Source organism: Salvelinus namaycush, chromosome 30 (assembly GCF_016432855.1).
Source record: "Salvelinus namaycush isolate Seneca chromosome 30, SaNama_1.0, whole genome shotgun sequence".
Lineage (NCBI taxonomy): Eukaryota > Metazoa > Chordata > Actinopteri > Salmoniformes > Salmonidae > Salvelinus > Salvelinus namaycush.
In genome coordinates, this window is record NC_052336.1 from 17,930,649 (window position 1) to 17,952,226 (window position 21,578).

General features: G+C 42.2%; 1 protein-coding gene across 1 annotated transcript in view; it reads left to right on the top strand.

Moving 5' to 3' along the window:
- LOC120024951 (myotubularin-related protein 13-like) overlaps positions 1-21,578 on the top strand; it is a 158,388-nt gene that overhangs the window by 63,756 nt on the left and 73,054 nt on the right. The window contains exons 3-8 of the mRNA XM_038969338.1: positions 1,210-1,347; positions 9,322-9,444; positions 10,146-10,256; positions 12,001-12,106; positions 20,608-20,740; positions 21,206-21,314. Of these exons, the coding sequence (XP_038825266.1) occupies positions 1,210-1,347; positions 9,322-9,444; positions 10,146-10,256; positions 12,001-12,106; positions 20,608-20,740; positions 21,206-21,314 (720 nt within the window). The remainder of the gene's footprint in view (positions 1-1,209; positions 1,348-9,321; positions 9,445-10,145; positions 10,257-12,000; positions 12,107-20,607; positions 20,741-21,205; positions 21,315-21,578) is intronic.

Below are 21,578 nucleotides of genomic sequence, written 5' to 3' on the forward strand. Positions count from 1 at the left end.
CACCCACCCACCCACCTTATCTTTTCATTTTATTTTCTCTCCATCCATCTATCCATCCTCTCTTCCCCCCCCTGCTCCTCTCTCCTCTCCCTCCGTCAGTCCAATGTTCTCCCAGTGAAACGCCTGAGGAGCAGTCTAAATACTGTCCCACAGCCAGGCCAGCTCAGCCTCCAGCACAAACACACAAGATTTACTCACTCTGGCTGCCTGCCTGCCTCTCACATGCTGCTCTCGACACTCCATCATCCTCATCATTACTGTTTTTCTCCTAGGCCTGTATGGTTTTTATCCTCACACCTCTCTTCTATCCCTCTGCACTCCTCTTCTTTCAATCTTCCCATATTTCTCTCTCTCTGTCCCCTCTCTCTTTCTCTTGCTCACCAGTACTTCATGTTCCCATTAGATTACATATATTTTCTGCTGTGTCATTTCTAATGTTTATAAATCAAGTTGAGATGGTTCAGTAGTGGAGTCAAGATTAAAACAACGTGATCCCTAACTGATACGTTTTATCCCAGAAGAAGGAAGAAGTGGTGCATTTTTTTATGACATGGGGTTTTTATGTCAATTAGTCATTATCTTGTTTATGTTTTAATGATAACATGGGATTTCCTGCTTGAACAACCAGAGTTGGCCTAAGTATCCACTATTACATTCTTCATGTTAATCCCAGTGTTATTCAATACAATCCTACTTTTGTCATGTTCATCTTATCCAACTGAGTACATAGCAGCCTACTGTTTCACAGTAAAAGTCAGTACTTTTGGTTTCAGTACATTTTCTCATACTTTTCTTTGTGCCTAGAACACGGCTGATTTCAAATACCTCTGACGAGCAGTGAGGAACGTGAACCAGTGCCATTTCCCTCTCTGTGGTGAGAGGATTCAGTAGTAGTACTAATGCACTGAAACAGGACATCCTGTGCATCCTCTCCACAATGGCGTCAATGGCCCCCTAACTAACGTAATACCTTCCTATTCACACTGAAGGGTTACCAGCAGCGGCTCTCCTGGGGACACGGGCTAGAATACGGGCGCCGCTCTCAACACAACAACACTGGCTTCCAGTAACCACTCTGGAAAGCCACAGGGTGTCTTGTACTCTGCCTGTGCCCATTTCATCTGCACCCTGAGGGCAGACTGTGTTCCTGTTTAGAGTTCCAGTACAGGTGCTCATGTATGTGTGTTATACTTTGTGTTTTTTTCCCAGTTCTGCCAGCCAGGAGGATGGAGGCTGTCCCGAGAGAGGAAAGCTCCCACCTTCTTCACGGTGGTGTTGACGGACATCGACTCAGACCGACACTACTGCTCCTGCCTCACCTTCTACGAGGCAGAGGTCAACCTGCAGGTGAGATGGCCTGTTGTACTCCTCAACTCAACCCCCCTACATGCATATCTTAGTGTTATAGCCAAAGCCACTTACAAGGGCATTATGTAAAATATTATAGCAAATCTAATGTTTATCTGTTACAGCTTACCCATAGTTGCCCTATTCAAAGCAATCAGTTATACCGTGCCTTGCAAAGGTATTCATCCCCATTGGTATTTTTCCTATTTTGTGTTATTCCAACCTGTAACTTAAATTGATTTTTATTTGGATTTCATGTAATAGCCATACACAAAATAGTCCAATTTGTTGAAGTGAAATGAAAAAATAATTCAAAACTGAAAAGTGGTGCATGCATATGTATTCACCCCCTTTGCTATGAAGCCCCTAAATAAGATCTGGTGCAACCAATTACCTTCAGAAGTCACATAATTAATTACATAAAGTCCACCTGTGTGCAATCTAAGTGTCACATGATCTGTCACATGAGCTCAGTATATATACACCTGTTCTGAAAGGCCCTAGAGTCTGCAACACCACTAAGGTCACCACCAAGAGTGGCCAGAAAAAAAGCCATTGCTTAACCTGTTTGGGGTGCAGCCCGACACCGGTACACTTATGACAACATCCAGCTCAAGTGCAGGGCGCGAAATTCAAAAGATATTTTTTTAAAATATTTAACTTTCACACATTAACAAGTCCAATACAGCATATGAAAGGTACACATCTTGTGAATCAAGCCAACATGTCCGATTTTTTAAATGTTTTACAGGGAAGACACTATGTAAATCTATTAGCTAACCACGTTAGCAAAAGACACCACTTTTCTTACTCCATCAGTTTTTTACTCCATCAGTAGCTATCACAAATTCGACCAAATAAAGATATAAATAGCCACTAACCAAGAAACAACTTCATCAGATGACAGTCTGATAACATATTTATTGTATAGCATATGTTTTGTTCGAAAAATTTGCATATTTCAGGTATAAATCATAGTTTACATTTCAGCTACAATCAGAAATTGCACCGAAAGCAGCCATAATATTTAGACACCAACGTCAAATACCTAATTACTCATCATAAAATATTTCTGAAAAATACATAGTGTACAGCAATTGAAAGACAGGCATCTTGTGATTCCAGACAATATTTCCGATTTATCAAGTGTTTTACAGCGAAAACACAATATAGCGTTATATTAGCGTAGCCACAATAGCCAGAAACACTTGGGCGCCCACGACCAGTTCACATGCACGACAGATATTAGAAATAGCATCATAAATTGTTTCTTACTTTTGGTGATCTTCCGTCAGAATGGTGGACAAGGTGTCCTTTGTCCAGAACAGTCGTTGTTTGGATCTGGAACGGCAAATTTCCCTCTTGATTTAGCATGGGCACTTGCCAAGTGGCACGGATCTCTCCAACGTCAACAAAGTCAGAGAACGGAACACGGCAAAACTCCCGAAAAAATTTCAATAATCTGATTAAACTATATTGAAAAAACATACTTTACGATGATATGGTCACATGTATCAAATAAAATCTAAACCGGAGATGTTAGTCGTCCATAACGACAGCTAAACAGAAGGCAAATCCATGTCCCCTTTCGCGCGCTCCAGAAACAGGAAATGGACGGTCACGTCATACAAAGACCTTTAATTCCACCTCAGACCAAGATAAACATGAAATTTCTTCTCTCACCGCCTCTTGACAACCAGGGGAAGGTGTATGAAGTGTACGTAGACTCTTACGTATCATGCCCATGTATAGGCAGGAAGTTGAACAGAGCATCGATTTCTGACATTCCACTTCCTGGTCAGGAAATGTGCTGCAGAATGAGTTCTGTTTCACTCAGAGAAATAATTCAAACGGTTTTAGAAACTAGAGAGTGTTTTCTATCCAATAGTAATAATAATATGCATATTGTACGAGCAAGAATTGAGTACGAGGCCGTTTGAAATGGGCACGATTTAACTGGCTACTCAATACTGCCCCTTGCAGCCATAACAGGTTAAAGAAAAAAATAAGCAAACACGTTTGGTGTTCGCCAAAAGGAAGAAGGTACTCTAGTCAGATGAGACTAAAATTGAGTTTTTTGGCCATCAAGGAAAACGCTATGTCTGGCGCAAACCCAACACCTCTCATCACCCCGAGAACACCATCCCCAGTGAAACATGGTGGTGGCAGCATCATGCTGTGGGGATTTTTTTCATCGGCAGGGACTGGGAAACTGGTCAGAATTGAAGGAATGATGGATGGCGCTAAATACAGGGAAATTCTTGAGGGAAACCTGTTTCGGTCTTCTCAATCCAATTGAAAATCTGTGGTATGACTTAAAGATTGTTGTGCACCAGCGGAACCCATCCAACTTGAAGGATCTGGATCAGTTTTGCCTTGAAGAATGGGCAAAAATCCCAGTGGCTAGATGTGCCAAGCTTAAAGAGACATACCCCAAGAAACCTGCAGCTGTAATTGCTGCAAAAGGTGGCTCTACAAAGTATTGACTTAACTTGTGTGCATAACTATTCACCCCCCTTTTCAGGTTTTTTTTGGTCTTATTTCTTGTTTCACAATAAAAAATATGTTGCATCTTCAAAGTGGTAGGCATGTTGTGTAAATCAAATGATACAAACCCCCCAATAATCAATTTTAATTCCAGGTTGTAAGGCAACAAAATAGGGAAAATGCCAAGGGGTGTGAATAGTTTCGCAAGCCACTGTACGTATGGTTTGACATTTGGTGTTTTTTCATGCCTTTTAAACACTTACACACGTGCTGAATAGGACTACGTCCTGCAGGTCCTGGGTTTAGGATCTGAGTCATAAGGGCTAAATAAGTGAACCACGGTATGGTAGATAGTGCCTACTGTCTCGGCTGTCAGCATGATGCGTCTCTTGATAAGCAGCACAGGGTTATGTCCGTTAATTTCTTTATCATTTCCAGCTACTCTCTCATCCAGCAGGTTGCTATTTGTTAATTCTTGGGATTTTCTTTCTTTTTCATTGTGTTGTAATTGTTTTGTTTTTGACATGTTTTCTTGCATGGCACATTTTTGTACTATTAGGAATGTGTCACGGCATGATGTGTTCCAGAACCCACTAAAGTGGGGAAATAACAGCATTCTGGATGAATTGCGATGAATTGAACAACACTTCACATACTGAAGGGTTTTGGTGTGATGGGACAAAAGACGTATCCAATAAGCTGACATCTCATCCCCTCTAGCACTGGTTCTTGGATGCACTCATGAATTCAGTTCTGTCTTTGATGTTTTTTCTTCCGCACAAGTTCGCAAACCCCTGAAATAAACTGTTGCAATGACCTCAATCCTCTCAAGGTTTGCCCTGATACATTACACAGAATGCCTAGCTGGATGTCTAATTGTGTCTAAGAATATGACTCCTTACAATGGCCTGACATCACCCTCCAGACGGTCTCTGAAGTGCTGCATTTTGTCACAAGAACAGGACATGTCCCCTGCCTCTTATAAAACACATGATAACCATGGCCATTAGTCATATTCATTCAAGTCAGTGACCTTTAATTCATTGAAATCTGACATTCTTTGAAAGGCCCCATTCAATCAGGTGGAATTCTTCGGACCATTAGTCATGTTAATTCAAGGAGTCTTATGAAAAAGGGAATTGAAATCTGATCATATCCTCATGTAAATTCCGGTGGAATTCTAACCTTTATTAACTACGTGGTCATAATGACTGACATGTTACATTCTGATGTGATGATTCCGTTTACATGAATGATCTGACTCAACATCCAAGCATGTCGATGAGTTTAACATTAGTTTACCATTACACAGTGTACTGTATGAATCAGACCAATTTACACAAACATCCCTTGTTGTGCCTGGATGCAAAACTACTGATTTTCCATGTGGGTTTCAAACAAAGCCTTGGCCTGACAAGGTATAAACCACCACATCATTAAATACGCGGGATGACGGCTAGGTTAGCTGGGACTGGGTCTCTAGCCGGGCCTGGTCTAGGCCTGGGCTGGAAGGTCACGTAACCGGCCCTGCAATAGTCTAATTCCCCTGTCAGACGCTGTTCGGTGATGTCCTGCAGCTGTCCACTCTGCTCCCTCCCCCCACCCCCCGGAGGACTCTGGACCCTCTCCTCCGTGACCAGACTATAATCCTCCCTTATTTATTTTCTGTCCTCCTCACACGCCGGCCGGTCTACTGAGGGAGAAGAGGCGAAGGCCACCCATAACGATCAGTGCAGTGTCATCACAGACTTTAATACAGGATCATTAGAGGTCTTGATTACAGGGCTAAATGTGGCTGGTCACCTCACTGCCTCTTCATCATGGCCCCACCTTTCTGTTTTGGTTTGATTTCTTTCCAGGAACTGTTCCCAGACCCCTTTTGTGCACTTGGTAATGGCTCAGATAAGGATAAGAGTTTGGATCACACACTGGACAGATGTGGAGCTGGTTTCTCACTGTGGACCAGCTTGATACAGTATACCATCCACTGCAAAGGTTTGCACCAGAGCCAGGACCTATGTTCTCAATATTCACATTTACACTGTTAACAAGGTTAGCAAGATGCTGAAGTAGTTTGAGGTAGTGTTGCACGGTATACCGGTATCACGGTAATACCACAGTACCAAAACATCATGATGCCAACATTTTAGAATACCGTACTACCGTTTCATATGATACTACAAAAATGATCAAATATTTATAAAGTCAGTTTTGTTTAGACATTCAGTTGAATTTAAGCAACGCTAGTCTCTTGAATGCGCAGGTGCAATAATGTCCACTTCACGTTCATGCGCCCATCACCTGTGGCAACTGTAATCAGCCAGCCACATCCCCTTCCAGCCATCACTCACCTGCTTCTTTCCTCTCCGTCCGCTCTTCCTGCTCATCTATTCCTCCGTCTGTTTAAAAATATATAATTTAGCTTTGATGGCGAGGGGGGATGCAGACCCTGATCAGTCTGCTGCTGTTACATGTACAGTAGCGAAGAGCACAGGCCAGTCTGATAGGCTCTGTCACGCAGCAGTAACCGAGAGTAAAAACAGCTTTGTAACAGTCGTGTTTGCAGTTTTACAGCAAAGAAAACGGCTCTTACCGGACCTACCCTTTTTCCTTCCTGCACTATTTTGCGCTCATTTCATAAAATTTCACAAACCATATCGCGGGCCGTTTTAAACTGATCCCAGGCCGCTAATTATTGTTTTGATAACAATGTTTTTCAGTCATATTACCTATTAACTAGCTAGCTAACGACCTGTAAACTTGACAGTAGGTTAGGCAAATTTGATTGGCCCAGGAAGAAAGGAAAAGGGTCTGCTACTCATGAGATGTGCTTCAAAAGTAGGATTCATAATCTCTCTTTCTGGTGCTCCTTACATTCTGTTTTGGTGCCTAACGTTTTTAAAGTGTGGAGCAATGTGTTTGTGGGAGAGAGAGAGAGTGGTGTGTACGTGTTTGTGGGAGAGCGCGAGTTGTGGTGTGTGTGTTTGAGGGAGAGAGAGCAGTGTGTTTGTGGGAAAGAGTGGTGTGTGTGTGTGTGTGTGTGTTTTATGAGGGAGACAGAGAGAGCAGTGTGTACATGTGTGTGGGAAAGAGAGAGAGTGGTGTGTGTTTGAGGGAGACCGAGAGAGTGTGCGAGGGAGGGAGTGTGTGTGTGTCTTGTCTGTTAACTGAAGAGTAAAGGTTTCATGCAGTGTTTTCCCCTTACTGCCACAATGACATGCAGATTATTATGCATGTATATTCCTTCCTCTCGTTCCTCCAGCCAAATCACAGCTAGACCTGTGCAAATATGAGCAACTTAGCCATTCTATGCAGTAGACAGTGAACAGTGTGAATTTAAATTCAATATTTGTTTTATTGAGTAGAAGTGTGAATATCAGTGACAGGTTTTTGTGTAGCATACGCATAACGTTTACAAAACGGGAAGAATTATCGGGGGACGGGGTGAACAGGACGCAAGACCAATCAGAATTCTCTGTGCTATCGTGATACTTGGCCTGGTATCTTATCGTTAGTGAAATGTTAGTATCGTGACAACATTAGTTTGTGGTGCCTTGTGTTTTGTCAAATACACCTAACTTGGATAGTACAGTATATTGGTCCTAGTCTGCAAAGCATTTTACTGAAAAGGGCACACATGGTTTTCGTAGACCCTTGTGTAAGCCAGCATACATTTTTTTAATGTTTTATTTATTTACGTGGGCATTATCATGAGCCTTACCCTGTTGTGTTTAAACCAGCGTGGCTTTATTCTATGTGATTGGATTCGAGAGGCAGAAATGTATTTTTGCCGATAATTGAACCAAATCCTTAGAATGCTGTAGAAATGTGTTTCCCATCTGACGGGATATTTAGATCCTGTGTCCCCTGCTTGGAGCATGCAAGAGCTCTTGTGGCATGTTTTCATTGTCTGAAGGAATATATGTGATAAAGGGTTTAGCCAGGAATGAGCCCTGTGAGGCTGCTATGCTGCTATCTCTGTAAACTGATAGGACTGACGGCTCCTGGTATGGGACAATTGGAACCAGATTGAGACGAGACCACTGAGACTTGACCTCTGTGTCCCAGTGGAGCACTTTGGGAAGGAGTGGGGAGGTATCTTTGTTCAAATCATTCACCTTAATGACTTAGCCCATATGCTGTTAGTTTAACATGATCACTCAATTGCTATTTATGGTACATTACGCCATGTCCTTCGAACACAAATGTCTGCGTCGTATTTTGGCTAGGTTTTGAATTATTAATATCCTACAGGTAGGCCTAGGTCTATCTCCAGTGTGGTTACTGGATGAGAGGTGTCAGAGGTCGAGCAGCTTTTGCTTTAATTATCTTTGGTTCTCTGTTATTATGGGAAAAAACATAGTTGAATACTTAGAATTCAGGCTTCAGGGGGTTTATTACAGCTATTTCTATACTGATTACATCTTGTGACTCCGTTTTGAAGGAAATTTGAATTGAATTTTTTTTGAATTTCAAACCTCCAGCTCTGGGTTTGTAGCCGTAGTTTAGAATAATCTCCAAACCACAAAAGATTATTCCTCAACTCAGGGAACCAAAGTAATGACGTTGTAGTCTTTAAAATAAATACCCTATTTTGTGAAGTAACAACTGAACAGATGAGAAAGCAGTATGGGTAAATTCCAGACTGGACGTAGCCTATTCATACTCTGTTATTAGTGTTTTCACAACTATTTTAGTAAACCGAGTAATGTGACTTGATGCATAGTTGACTTGATTTCTTACACTGTACATCTCACTGCTGATTTACGGTTGGCCTTTAGTCAGTATGTGACTCTGGAGGGGAAATGACACTCCTCCTCGCTTAAGCTCCTGGGTTTCGTTCAAACGGTCTCCATGAAAATAATGTTTTATGATCTATTTTTTGGTGTTAGTAATCTTTTATGAACCCCATGGTGATTTGAAGAAAATCCTCTTTGCTCTTTCAACTCCTCAACTGTGATGAGTATCTGTTTTACTGGGTACTACACATTGGAGAGGATTTTTTACAACTCAAATCTGTACCCCATTGCAGAGGAAACACAGGATTTTGAGGTTTTTGCGCATGAAAATGCCTCCGTAGTACTGTGTGTCTGTCAGCCTGAGGAGACTTTTTTCTGTACTGTGTTCTTTTGACGGATAAGTAATGTAGCATTATCACTTTGAATAGTACTCGTACTGTGTGCACTGTACTCTGTGCCTGCATTAATCGGAATTATCGAGTAGGGGGTGGCACTTGCATGTTTCCAAAAATAGGCTACAGTAGGTGATGTACTGTAGAATGTACACACTGTGGTTTGACCTGGGAGTAGATAACACTAGAGCCACCCTCAGCGGGTCAGAAGAAAAGCATCAGTTTTTTTCCCGTCCCTGCTCAGGTGTTTCTTTTATGCCTGCTACGTGCGGTTACTCTGCACAGGGTCTTAACTCACCCCCATATCACTGTTGAACTCTCCCATTTGAATAACTTCTTCTGTTTTGCTGTTTCAGGGAACAAAGACCACTGATGCAGATGAGGATGAGGAAGAGGATGGCTTGATCCAGCCCGCTCAAGTCTTTGCACCAAAAAGTCTCATTCTGGTCTCCAGGCTGGATTATCCTGAAATATTCCGGGTAACATGATAACATCTGATTAATTCCTGACTAAAATAGGTTCCTTTCAAAATGTCAGATGACCATGCGTAAAGGTAATTTCAGTTTTTGCAGGTTTATTTGTTATCTATAGTTGACCTGGCCAGGAACATTCTTGGTCCTATTCATGAGTTTCATGACAGTTCTCTGCCTAATTAGCCTTGGCATGATAAACAGTAGTCAATGCACTAATTGCTGCGCTATCGATTGTCTCATGATGTTGATAGAATGCATCATGTTGGATCCTGTGTGCGTAGAATGAACATATTGGCTTTGTAGAGTGAATTCTGCATGTACTCAAGGCCAGGATATCCAGCCAATCCCTCACTTAAGAACAGAGTGGGGCTTAGCGGATCTGTCCTGTCCCTAGGCACCCCACTGGACCACTACGGTATTCAACTTTGGCATTCAAATGTCTCCGACACAAATATTATTTTAGCATTTATTTTTAGATTTGCTCTGCCCACTTATTTGCCATTAAACCACACATGTCAGCTGAACATTAGGAATATTACATAAAATACTATAAATCTGATTGTATTAGATGACAAATTACAACACAGTGTCTTTAATTGTCCATTTAGGCGCGAAATTGTGATTGGGTGTATGTATCTTGGGATACATCTGTATGTGAGTGTGTTGATTGACCTGGTTGTGTGTCTGTCTCCTCCTGACCTCCCCAGGGCTGCTTGGGCCTGATCTACACGGTGTACGTCGACAGCCTGCCGTTCCCCTTGGAGGGGCTGGTTTCCAACCTCTTCACGTGCATGGTTCCTGTGGCTGGCGGCTCCCAGGTAAGCAGGCATTACTAAAGCAAACAATTCCTCAAATACCTCCATCTATCAACCCTTCTGGCCTGCTCTCCACAGAGGCACGAATCCACCCCAGACTAGGGGTCAGTCTGGGTTAATGTTGCTGCTAGACCCACACAAGGTGCTGGTTACCTACTGACGGCCTGATGCTTATTATAGTTTCAGTCTCCTACAAGTAGAGTGTGAGTGAGGAAGGAAGTCATGTTTTTGCCCATGTGCGTTTGCTTTCCATTCAATCATGCATTCCTCGTCTAGATGGTGCCATAGATTGCTGTACCACCACGCGCAGAATGTCCTAATAATACTATTTTATTTTTCTAGCTGGTCTTCTGATTACATTACTTAGTGAAGCTAGGGTAGAAAAAAACAGAGTAGGGGGCCTGTTTTTAAATTTTCACATCTCACTAGGTTATTGAAACCCACATCTGAAGCTGTCCTATAACAAAAACCCTACGCTGGTTTGTTCCCTTAAAGTCTAGACAATGGTGATCAATGTGGCTTTAAAAAACTGGACAATATTTCATCTGTGTTTGTAAAGGGGAAGGAATGTGACCCATGGTTAAGTTCACATCATGGACCTTAGCGTAATTTTTGTGTTTTTGATGTAATTTACCAACACATGCCAGTGTTCCTCCTCAAACTATCGCCACTCCCCGCAGAGCCAAGGGCTTTAGGCTGTAGTGACACAACATGAGTTGGAAACCTCAGGAGTGGAACAAACTCATCCTTCAACAGACTGTCAAACATGAAGGAATGTCATGAATCAGGGAACAGAGAGTTGTTCTCTAGCTGGTTCAAACTCAGTTGAAAATAACAGAAAGGCTATGTTCCCAATTAATACCTTTTTTACATTTAAGTCATTTAGCAGACGCTCTTATCCAGAGCGACTTACATTTAACCTTTTTTTATTTAACTAGGCAAGTCAGTTAAGAACAAACTCTTATTTTCAATGACGGCCTAGGAACAGTGGGTTAACTGCCTTGTTCAGGGGCAGAACGACAGATTTGTACCTTGTCAGCTCGGGGATTTGAACTTGCAACCTTTCGGTTACTAGCCTAACGCTCTAACCACTAGGCTACCCTGCCGCTCTAACCACTAGGCTACCTTCATTGACCATGTTTCAATCCACTAGGATCTTCGTCAGGTCAAAAGTCAAACTTTGTTGAACCACTGTACCATTGAACCATTGTACCCCTATCATGTTCAACATTGGTTTAGCTGAATTAGACGTACTGATTGTGTTCACGCGAACACACTGTTTCCACTGTACGCTTTCTTCTCTACCCTCAGCCACACTGGATTGCAGAGGCGTTGTGCCGTGCCAGTGAAATTTAGGTTAACATGCATTGAGGTTTCTCCCATTGCAGCCGGACTGATTCAAAGGCTAATTCAGTCATGCAGCTGCGATGTCCATCGGGTTCAACAACACGTGTTTAATTCATTTTCTGGGAGATCGTCAAAAAAACTCTCACACAGTAGATCCCTTAACTGCCATTGTACTGTCATTTCTCCCTTGCCTATATGACCTTTGGCCTTGTACTGAGGTACAGTCTTGTTCAGTTTCCTAATGGTATATACAGTACCATGAAAACATGTTTTGATGTCTGTTAAAAAAAATAATGTCTGTCTCTGAAACTGTTGTACAGTCTTATCTAGTTCTATGATAGATCCATCCAATGGTTTTTCATATAACCTATGACTTTTCACTTTGGTGATTTTCCCACAGAAACTGTTTTCCCTGGGAGCTGGCGACCGACAGCTAATCCAAACCCCTCTGAATGACAACCTGCCTGTTACATGCAAGAGTGTGGCCCTGCTCTTCCAGCAACTTGGTATGTCACTGGGCTTCTGCTTCCTCATTACTACACTACAGTACAACCAGTCACACCCAGATTCCATGAACTCGACTCCACTTTATGGCACCATCATGTTTCTTCCGTTATTTACAGTCTGGTCTGCATCGGGTCTACTTAGTTGCAGTACAGTAGCTCTATGCTGCTCTGCCTGTTGGTCACGTACAGTCACAGTATACACAGCTCACATTGTAATTTAGCTTATGTTTCCTGGTAACATGCTTACGCGGGTCGGCTCAAATAACCTGACAGCTGAATACGAAGTGTAGTGCCAGATTTTAGGAACATCCCTCTTAATCATATTGTTTGCATCGTTTTCTTTGTTTATTTTAGTAAGTAGCTTAGTTGTATGACAGGTTATCCGGTATTGATCCTTGATGGTATTAAACTTTTTTAGGTTCAACTCCAACATTAAGAGGTTTAGAGTTACTATGCGGATGATCACATGGTTATGAATAAAGCATCTGTCCAAATCACAATTTGAAACTCTCAAATTGAATAGCCACTAAGCAGTTGGGTTAATGCTGTACAAATGAACATATACAGTGCCTTCAGAAAGTATTCACACCCCTTGCCTTTTTCCACATTTTGTTGTGGAGGTCCCTCAGTCGAGCAGTACATTTCAAACACAGATTCAACCACAAAGACCAGGGAGGTTTTCCAATGCCTTGCAAAGAAGGGCACCTACTGGTAGATTGGTAAAAATAAAAACATTGAATACATTGAATATCCCTTTGAGCATGGTGATTTTATTAATTACACTTTGGATGGGGTGTCAGTCAATGCACCCAGTAACTACAAAGATACAGGCGTCCTTCCTCAGTTGCCGGAGAGGAAGGAAATCGTTACGGGATTTCACCATGAGGCCAACGGTGACTTTAAAACAGTTAAGAGTTTAATGGCTGTGATAGGAGGAAACTGAGGATTGATCAACAACATTGTAGTTACTCCACAATACCAACCTAATTGACAAAGTGAAAAGAAGGAAGCCTGTACAGAGTAAATATATACCAAAACATATGCATCCTGTTTCCAATAAGGCACAACAGTAATACTGCAAAAAATGTGGCAAAGCAATTACATTTTGTCCTGAACGCAAAGTGTTATGTTTGAGGCAAATCCAATGCAACACATTACTGAGTAACACTTTCCATATTTTCAAACATGGTGGTGGCTGCATCATGTTATGGGTATGCTTGCAATTGTTAAGGACTGGGGAGATTTTCACAGTAATTTTTTTTCCGTAATGGAGCTAAAGCATAGGCAAAATCCTAGAGGAAAACCTGGTTCAGTGTGCTTTCCACCAGACTTTGAGAGATGAATTAACCTTTCAGCAGGACAATAACCTAAAACACAAGGCCAACTATGCACTGGATTTGCTTACCAAGAAGACCGTGAGTTAGTTTTGACTTAAAGCTGCTTGAAGTTGATGGCAAGATGTGAAAATGGTTGTCTAGCAATGATCAACAACCAATTTGACAGAGCTTGAAGAATTTTGAAAATAATAGACTCATAGTTAAATCCAGTTTAATCCCACTTTGTATCATCAAAATGTGGAAAAATTCAAGGGGTGTAAATACTTTCTCAAGGCACTGTATGTATACTCCTTTACTAGGATTTGCTTTGTCTGTTTTGCATTCTTGTACACATGATGTAGCTTTGCTGTGGTTTAGTGGCTTCACGTGGTTATGACCTTATATTGTCCCAAATTCCTGCTCACTGCATTCGTGCATACACTGGACTCAAGTATGTGGTTTTAATACACACAAATCACTGCAGCAGTCAAGTCTACATTCCAGGGGCTGATGTTGGGGGCGAGTTAGTAAATAAGTGAAATCCAATCCAATTTTTCTGACGCTTTTTATTTGTAATGGAAAATAAGCCCTCATTTAGTGTGATTAGAAGAATGTGTTACAAAACTAAATGGATTATGTTTCTTGTAAGCATTAGGCCCTGAACCCCTTGAGGAATTCAATAATAGTTTGCATGCTCCTTTGTGTTTAATTTGACAGCGAGCAGTGGACGTGCACATGGGGGGGTACTTTACCGATACACAAATTATCAGGTTCAAGTCATGTGTTTGTAGCCAATCTGGATACACACAGAGATGGCCTGTACCTTGACATTATCCTCAGCCATGGTTTGTGTCAGTCCTCACCTTCTTTGTTTTTGTTACCAAATAACTGCACATGTTATCCAGGAACAGTCCACAAAGCTAATAAAACGGACCCAATTCATACGTCTCTCTCTAAATTTGACATTCCAAAGTTTTGAATTTACCCGGAGTTTGATAGAGGATAGACTCCTCAGGTCTAGACAGCTGTTTTTGGAGTCACAGGAGGACATGGGGCTTGTTATTGTGCAGCTCAGTCCAACCATCAGGAGGAATGTCTCTGTGTGTTTGTGATGTGTACAGTAGTGTGTCCATTCCCCTCTATGCTGGATCTGAACATGGCCCCTGTCCCTGACCGATGAAGATGATGGGCAGACAGAGAGGCCTGGGCACCTCACGCCACTGCTGTTTGCTTACTTGTATAGGACTGCATGTAACTCTTAAGAGATGCTCTCTGTCATGTTCTTGGGCTACAGGTGACGTGACCGATGTCCTGTAAGAACTGATCAGTACTGCATGATATCATATGAAGGATAGGCATTCCAGATCATGCGTCTCGTGTAAGCGAAGCACCTTGCATCTCCCATCCATCACTGTTGTTATACAATGCAGGCTGAGAGTATGTTCTGAGTGCAGAATCAGTGTTTCCCCTATAATAATATAGCAGGGGCAGGCCGCTGCTGTTAATTTGTTGCCGCCACGTTTTTTGATTTTATCTCTGCCGAGACGCAATTTTAAGATCGGTGTGATTAGTTACAACGTTTATTTGTACCAAGTAGCGTTGGATGCATTTAGAGTCTTGAGATTTGTCAATTAAGTAAATGCAGATGGACAACCCCATGCTTCAGCCTATTCATTTAAAGGGGCAGTGCAGTTAAAAATGTAATTATCCTTTTTTAAATATATATATTTCCACACTGAGGTCGAAATAACACTCTGAAATTGTGAAAATTATGATAATGGCCTTTTGTGTACGAGTTGTTTGGGGTGTTAATATTCCTGGAATTTCAGCGTCTTCAGGTGGAACTTTTGGTCCACATGATTACATCACAATGTGATCTGATTATAAGAGACCAATGACTGTTCGTCGAGGTAAGGGGCTGGGCTCGAGAGTCTAGGCCATCCTATCAGCCCAATCAGGGCTGTGTATGTAAATACAGTATCGTCAAATTTGTTTCCTACGTCCACACGATCAGACCAAGGGCCAAAGGAGCCTCAGGGATAAAACGTATAAATATATTTTGGGGTTATTAAGTAAAAACAGTGATTTATTAGACATACAGTGGTGATTGATAGATTTTTTTTTTTTTACAAAGACTGCATGAGGGCTTTAAAGCCGCTATGCTGCATCAGTTGAGCTGAAGGTTATTTCAGATGTGGTCGACATTTACATGTTTTATTTTCCTCATTTTTGGGGGGTAGAATGTCCTTTCAAAATGTCACCAGAAGTGACCTTCTCACATTCGTTCTACCTTTGCTGCCGGGAAAAAATTATAGGGGAAAAACTGCGCGTGTTTGAGTATCGTGACGATGCAACCGCTGCACAGCCCAAGGTCGGATCATATGTCAAAACATATTCTCCCATTATTTATAATCTCTCATACTGCCATGAATCTATTCCATGAATCAGCAACAGATTTGCTCTCCATGTTGGCTGGTCTGTGTCCTCTTTTTCTCCTCTGCTTGGAGGGTCTATTTAAAGTCATATGTTTAGTGTAACATGCTAAATCCATGTGATTCATCATGACCGTCAGTCAAATCTGTAAGAACAAATGATTAAACACAGATTTGAGTTATAACATGAAATACAGTACAACTTACAGTAGGCTACATTGCACACACACCCCCACCCCTGTGTGATGGACTTTGTCTCTCTCCCAGCCTGTCAGGTACTAAGTTATTCAGTCCACCTTATGACCAAACAAAACCTGGGGGAAAGGCCCAGACCTAGTGGGTGGTGTGGTGCATATACGTGTAGCATGTCTACGCATCACTGTGTCCAGAGGTCATCCCAGAGGAATGTCCGTCCAACATGTCACACTGCTCAGGAAGTGTGGCCCCCAAGGGGATAGAATGGACAGGCCCTGGACAGGCTGCTGGGCTGTTTGTTGTTGCTGCCTTTGTCTTGGCCCGGTCTGTCTCTTGTTATTTAGGGTCGGAAATGTGTTGCTGTTTCCCATAGATATGTAAACACCTCAAGGACACTAAACAAGCCAGGCTGCTTACCTCAGGAGGCCATTGTGAAACCTAATTGGCTGCCAAGTGCAAAAATGCCAGATTAGTCACCTCAGACCTATACACTTCCACACAGGAAGTCACGTTGAGGTGACATAGGCTGGTTACATTATATGTCGCTTTGAGAGATCCAGGTATACAGTCAACAACGGAACAGACAATTTTTCATGTTCCGATTCCTGTTTATCAGGGTCTATCTGAGCTGGAGGCAGACACAGAATCAGTGACCTCAGTTTGTTGCGGACTGCAGATATGTCTGCCAGTGTGCCTATGTCTTTATCTCTGTATTGTGTGATGGATGGGTCTACCACTATGTTGATAGGAAACAATAACAGGAACTGTAAACTTGAGAATTTGACTGGAATGTCATATTGGTATTTGACATATTATTTATATCGTCTCATAGCGTGTCATTTCCTCTGGCTATTTTTGAGATTGTATTTTTCTTATCATTAATGATATACACTGTGTGTGCAAAACATTAGGAACACCCTTTTGCCCCTCAGAACAGCCTCCATTTGTCAGGGCATTGACTCCACAAGGTGTTGAAAGTGTTCCACAGGGATGCTGGCCCATGTTGACTCCAATGCTTCCCACAGTTGTCAAGTTGGCTGGATATTCTTTGGGTGATGGACCATTCTTGATACACACGGGAAACTGTTGAGCTTAAACAACCCAGCAGCATTGCAGTTCTAACACACTCAAACCAGTGCACCTGGCACCTACTACCATACCCCGCTCAAAGGCACTTAAATATTTTGTCTTGCTCATTCACCCTCTGAATGGCACGCATACACAATCTCTGTGTCTCAAGGTTTAAACATCCTTCTTTATACTGTCTACTTCCCTTCATCTACACAGATTGAAGTGGGTTTAACAAGTGACATCAATAAGGGACCATAGCTTCACCTGGATTCACCTGTTCAGTCTGTCATGGAAAGAGCAGGTGTTCCTAATGTTTTGTACACTCAGTGTATAATAAACTCAGCAGAAAAAGAAACTGCCTCTCACTGTCAACTGCGTTTTTTTTCAGCAAACTTAACATGTGTAAATATTTGTATGAACATAACAAGATTCAACAACTGAGACATAAACTGAACAAGTTCCACAGACATGTGACCAACAGAAATTGAATAATGTGTCCCTGAACAAAGGGGGGGGGGTCAAAATCAAAAGTAACAGTCAGTATCTGCTGTGGCCACCAGCTGCATTAAGTACTGCAGTGCATCTCCTCATGGACTGCACCAGATTTGCCAGTTCTTGCTGTGAGATGTTACCCCACTCTTCCACCAAGGCACCTGCAAGTTCCCGGACATTTCTGGGGGGAATGGCCCTAGCCCTCACCCTCCGATCCAACAGGTCCCAGACGTGCTCAGTGGGATTGAGATCCGGGCTCTTCGCTGGCCATGGCAGAACACTGACTTCCTGTCTTGCAGGAAATCACGCACAGAACGAGCAGTATGGCTGGTGGCATTGTCATGCTGGAAGGTCATGTCAGGATGAGCCTGCAGGAAGGGTACCACATGAGGGGGGAGGATGTCTTCCCTGTAACGCACAGCGTTGAGATTGCCTGCAATGACAACAAGCTCAGTCCGATGATGCTGTGACACACCGCCCCAGACCATGACAGACCCTCCACCTCCAAATCGATCCCGCTCCATAGTACAGGCCTCGGTGTAACGCTCATTCCTTCAACGATAAACGCGAATCCGACCATCACCCCTGGTGATACAAAACCTTGACTCGTCAGTGAAGAGCACTTTTTGCCAGTCCTGTCTGGTCCAGCGACGTTGGGTTTGTGCCCATAGGTGACGTTGTTGCCGGTGATGTCTGGTAAGGACCTGCCTTACAACAGGCCTACAAGCCCTCAGTCCAGCCTCTCTCAGCCTATTGCGGACAGTCTGAGCACTGATGGAGGGATTGTGCGTTCCTGGTGTAACTCGGGCAGTTGTTGTCATCCTGTACTTGTCCCGCAGGTGTGATGTTCAGATGTACCGATCCTGTGCAGGTGTTGTTACACGTGGTCTGCCACTGCGAGGACGATCAGCTGTCCTTCCTGTCTCCCTGTAGCGCTGTCTTAGGCGTCTCACAGTACAGACATTGCAATTTATTGCCCTGGCCACATCTGCAGTCCTCATGCCTCCTTGCAGCCTGCCTTAGGCACGTTCACGCAGATGAGCAGGGACCCTGGGCATCTTTCTTTTGGTGTTTTTTAGTCAGTAGAAAGGCCTGTTTAGTGTCCTAAGTTTTCATTACTGTGACCTTAATTGCCTACCGTCTGTAAGCTGTTAGTGTCTTAACGACCATTCCACAGGTGCATGTTCATTAATTGTTTATGGTTCATTGAACAAGCATGGGAAACAGTGTCTAAACCCTTTAAAAATGAAGATCTGTGAAGTTATTTGGATTTTTACGAATTATCTTTGAAAGACAGGGTCCTGAAAAAGGGATGTTTCTTTTTTTGCTGAGTTTATACACTACTGTTTGGTAGCTGAAATTGCATTGTTTATCCACCTGTTTTCACTGTGGGCAAAGAATAACATTGTTTTCTCAGCCGTTTGTTCGTTATAAGTCAGAATGTAATAGTGTCTAATAGAGGTCGACCGATTATGATTTTTCGATACCGATTATTCGGTCGATTTTTTTTATTTTATTTTTTAAATATTTTTTTTATGTATTTGTAATAATGACAATTACAACAATACTGAATGAACACTTATTTTAACTTAATATAATACATCAATAAAATCAATTTAGCCTCAAGTAAATAATGAAACATGTTCAATTTGGTTTAAATAATGCAAAAACAAAGTGTTGGAGAAGAAAGTAAAAGTGCAATATGTGCTATGTAAGAAAGCTAACGTTTCAGTTCCTTGCTCAGAACATGAGAACATATGAAAGCTGGTGGTTCCTTTTAACATGAGTCTTCAATATTCCCAGGTAAGAAGTTTCAGGTTGTAGTTATTATAGGAATTATAGGACTATTTCCCTCAATACCATTTGTATTTCATTAACCTTTGACTATTATATGTTCTTATAGGCACTTTAGTATTGCCAGTGTAACAGTATAGCTTCCGTCCCTCTCCTCGCTCCTCCCTGGGTTCGAACCAGCAACACAACGACAACAGCCACCATCGAAGCAGCGTTACCCATGCAGGGCAAGGGGAACAACTACTAGAAGGCTCAGAGCGAGTGACGTTTGAAACGCTATTAGCGCGCGCTAACTAGCTAGCCATTTCACTTCGGTTACACCAGCCTCATCTCGGGAGTTGATAGGCTTGAAGTCATAAACAGCGCAATGCTTGATGCACAACGAAGAGCTGCTGGCAAAACGCACGAAAGTGCTGTTTGAATGAATGTTTACGCGCCTGCTTCTGCCTACCACCGCTCAGTCAGATACTTGTATGCTTGTATGTTCAGTCAGATTATATGCAACGCAAGACACGCTAGATACTATCTAGTAATATCATCAACCATGTGTACTTAACTAGTGATTATGATTGATTGTTTTTTATAAGATAAGTTTAATGCTAGCTAGCAACTTACCTTGGCTTACTGCATTCGCGTAACAGGCAGTCTCCTTGTGGAGTGCAACGAGAGAGAGGCAGGTCGTTATTGCGTTGGACTAGTTAGGTGAAAATCTGTCGTTCTGCCCCACCGTTCCTAGGCCGTCCTTGAAAATAAGAATGTGTTCTTAACTGACTTGCCTAGTTAAATAAAGGTATAAAAAAAAATATTTTAAAAAATAAAATCGGCAAATCGGCGCCCAAAAATACCGATTTTCGATTGTTATGAAAACTTGAAATCAGCCCTAATTAATCGGTCGACCTCTAGTGTCTAATATACTGTCAGTAAAGGGAGGGAGAGGTTTTCAAAATATTGTGATACGTGTACAGTACTTTGGTTTTCATACAATATGTCTCTGCAAAACAGGTCTTTCCTCCAATAATTTCAACAAACTAGTCACACATGATTGAAAACACCACATTCTATCACCCCAAAGAAATATAATTTTCTCTGAGTATTGTTTGCTCAGTTTAGAAATAAAATCTACCCCCAACAGTATGTTTTTTATCATTTGTCCAAACGAATACCTCATTAATTACACATTCTCTCTACTTTCTTCTGCCAGGAATCCAGAATGTTCTGAGTCTTTTCTGTGCGGTTCTGACCGAACACAAGGTTTTGTTCCATTCTACGAGCTACCAGAGACTAGGGGAGGCGTCGCGTGCCCTGGAGGCACTCATGTTCCCCCTCAAATACAGGTACGTGATTGGCCCGTCGGTCTCCACATTCCCCCATCAGTCCCCATTACACCTCGGCTATTGACATGACTTGCCTTGCACCAAGTGTGACTTGAATGATAATCTTTCTTATTATCGTTATTTGTTTGTTTCTCAATAAAAGTGTTACTTAGGCTGGGCTTTGATTATGAGTCCATTGAAAGTTCAAACGTATTAAGATGTTCATGTTGATTGCGTTGCCATCTGACTTTCTGACATTTTGTGACGAAACAGAATAACTTTCCAAAGTGGTCTTGGTTATCTGTTCTCATATGTCTTTAAGATGAATACACTTCCTGTAAGTTGCTCTGGATAAGAGTGTCTGCTAAATGACTGTAAATGTACTTGAAAGAGTATTCTCTGGTTTACTGAGTACCACACATTGATGTAGAATTTGACCTGGCAAATGGTGTGTTTCCTCACTGTCGTCTCCTGTTTGAAACTCAGTTACCCATACATCCCCATCCTGCCGTCACGGCTGCTAGAGGTGCTGAGCTCACCCACCCCCTTCATCATCGGGGTCCACTCCATGTTCCAGAGCGAGATCCAAGAACTGGTGAGTGATCTTTAGCACCTTCTCCAGACATGAACCACCTCTGACCCTGATTCAATACAGTGTAGCCAGCTGCCTATGAATCATGGAGCCTTATTATTTATATACAGTGGGGCAAAAAAGTATTTAGTCAGCCACCAATTGTGCAAGTTCTCCCACTTAAAAAGATGAGAGAGGCCTGTAATTTTCATCATAGGTACACTTCAACTATGACAGACAAATGAGGGGGAAAAATCCAGAAAATCACATTGTAGGATTTTTTATGAA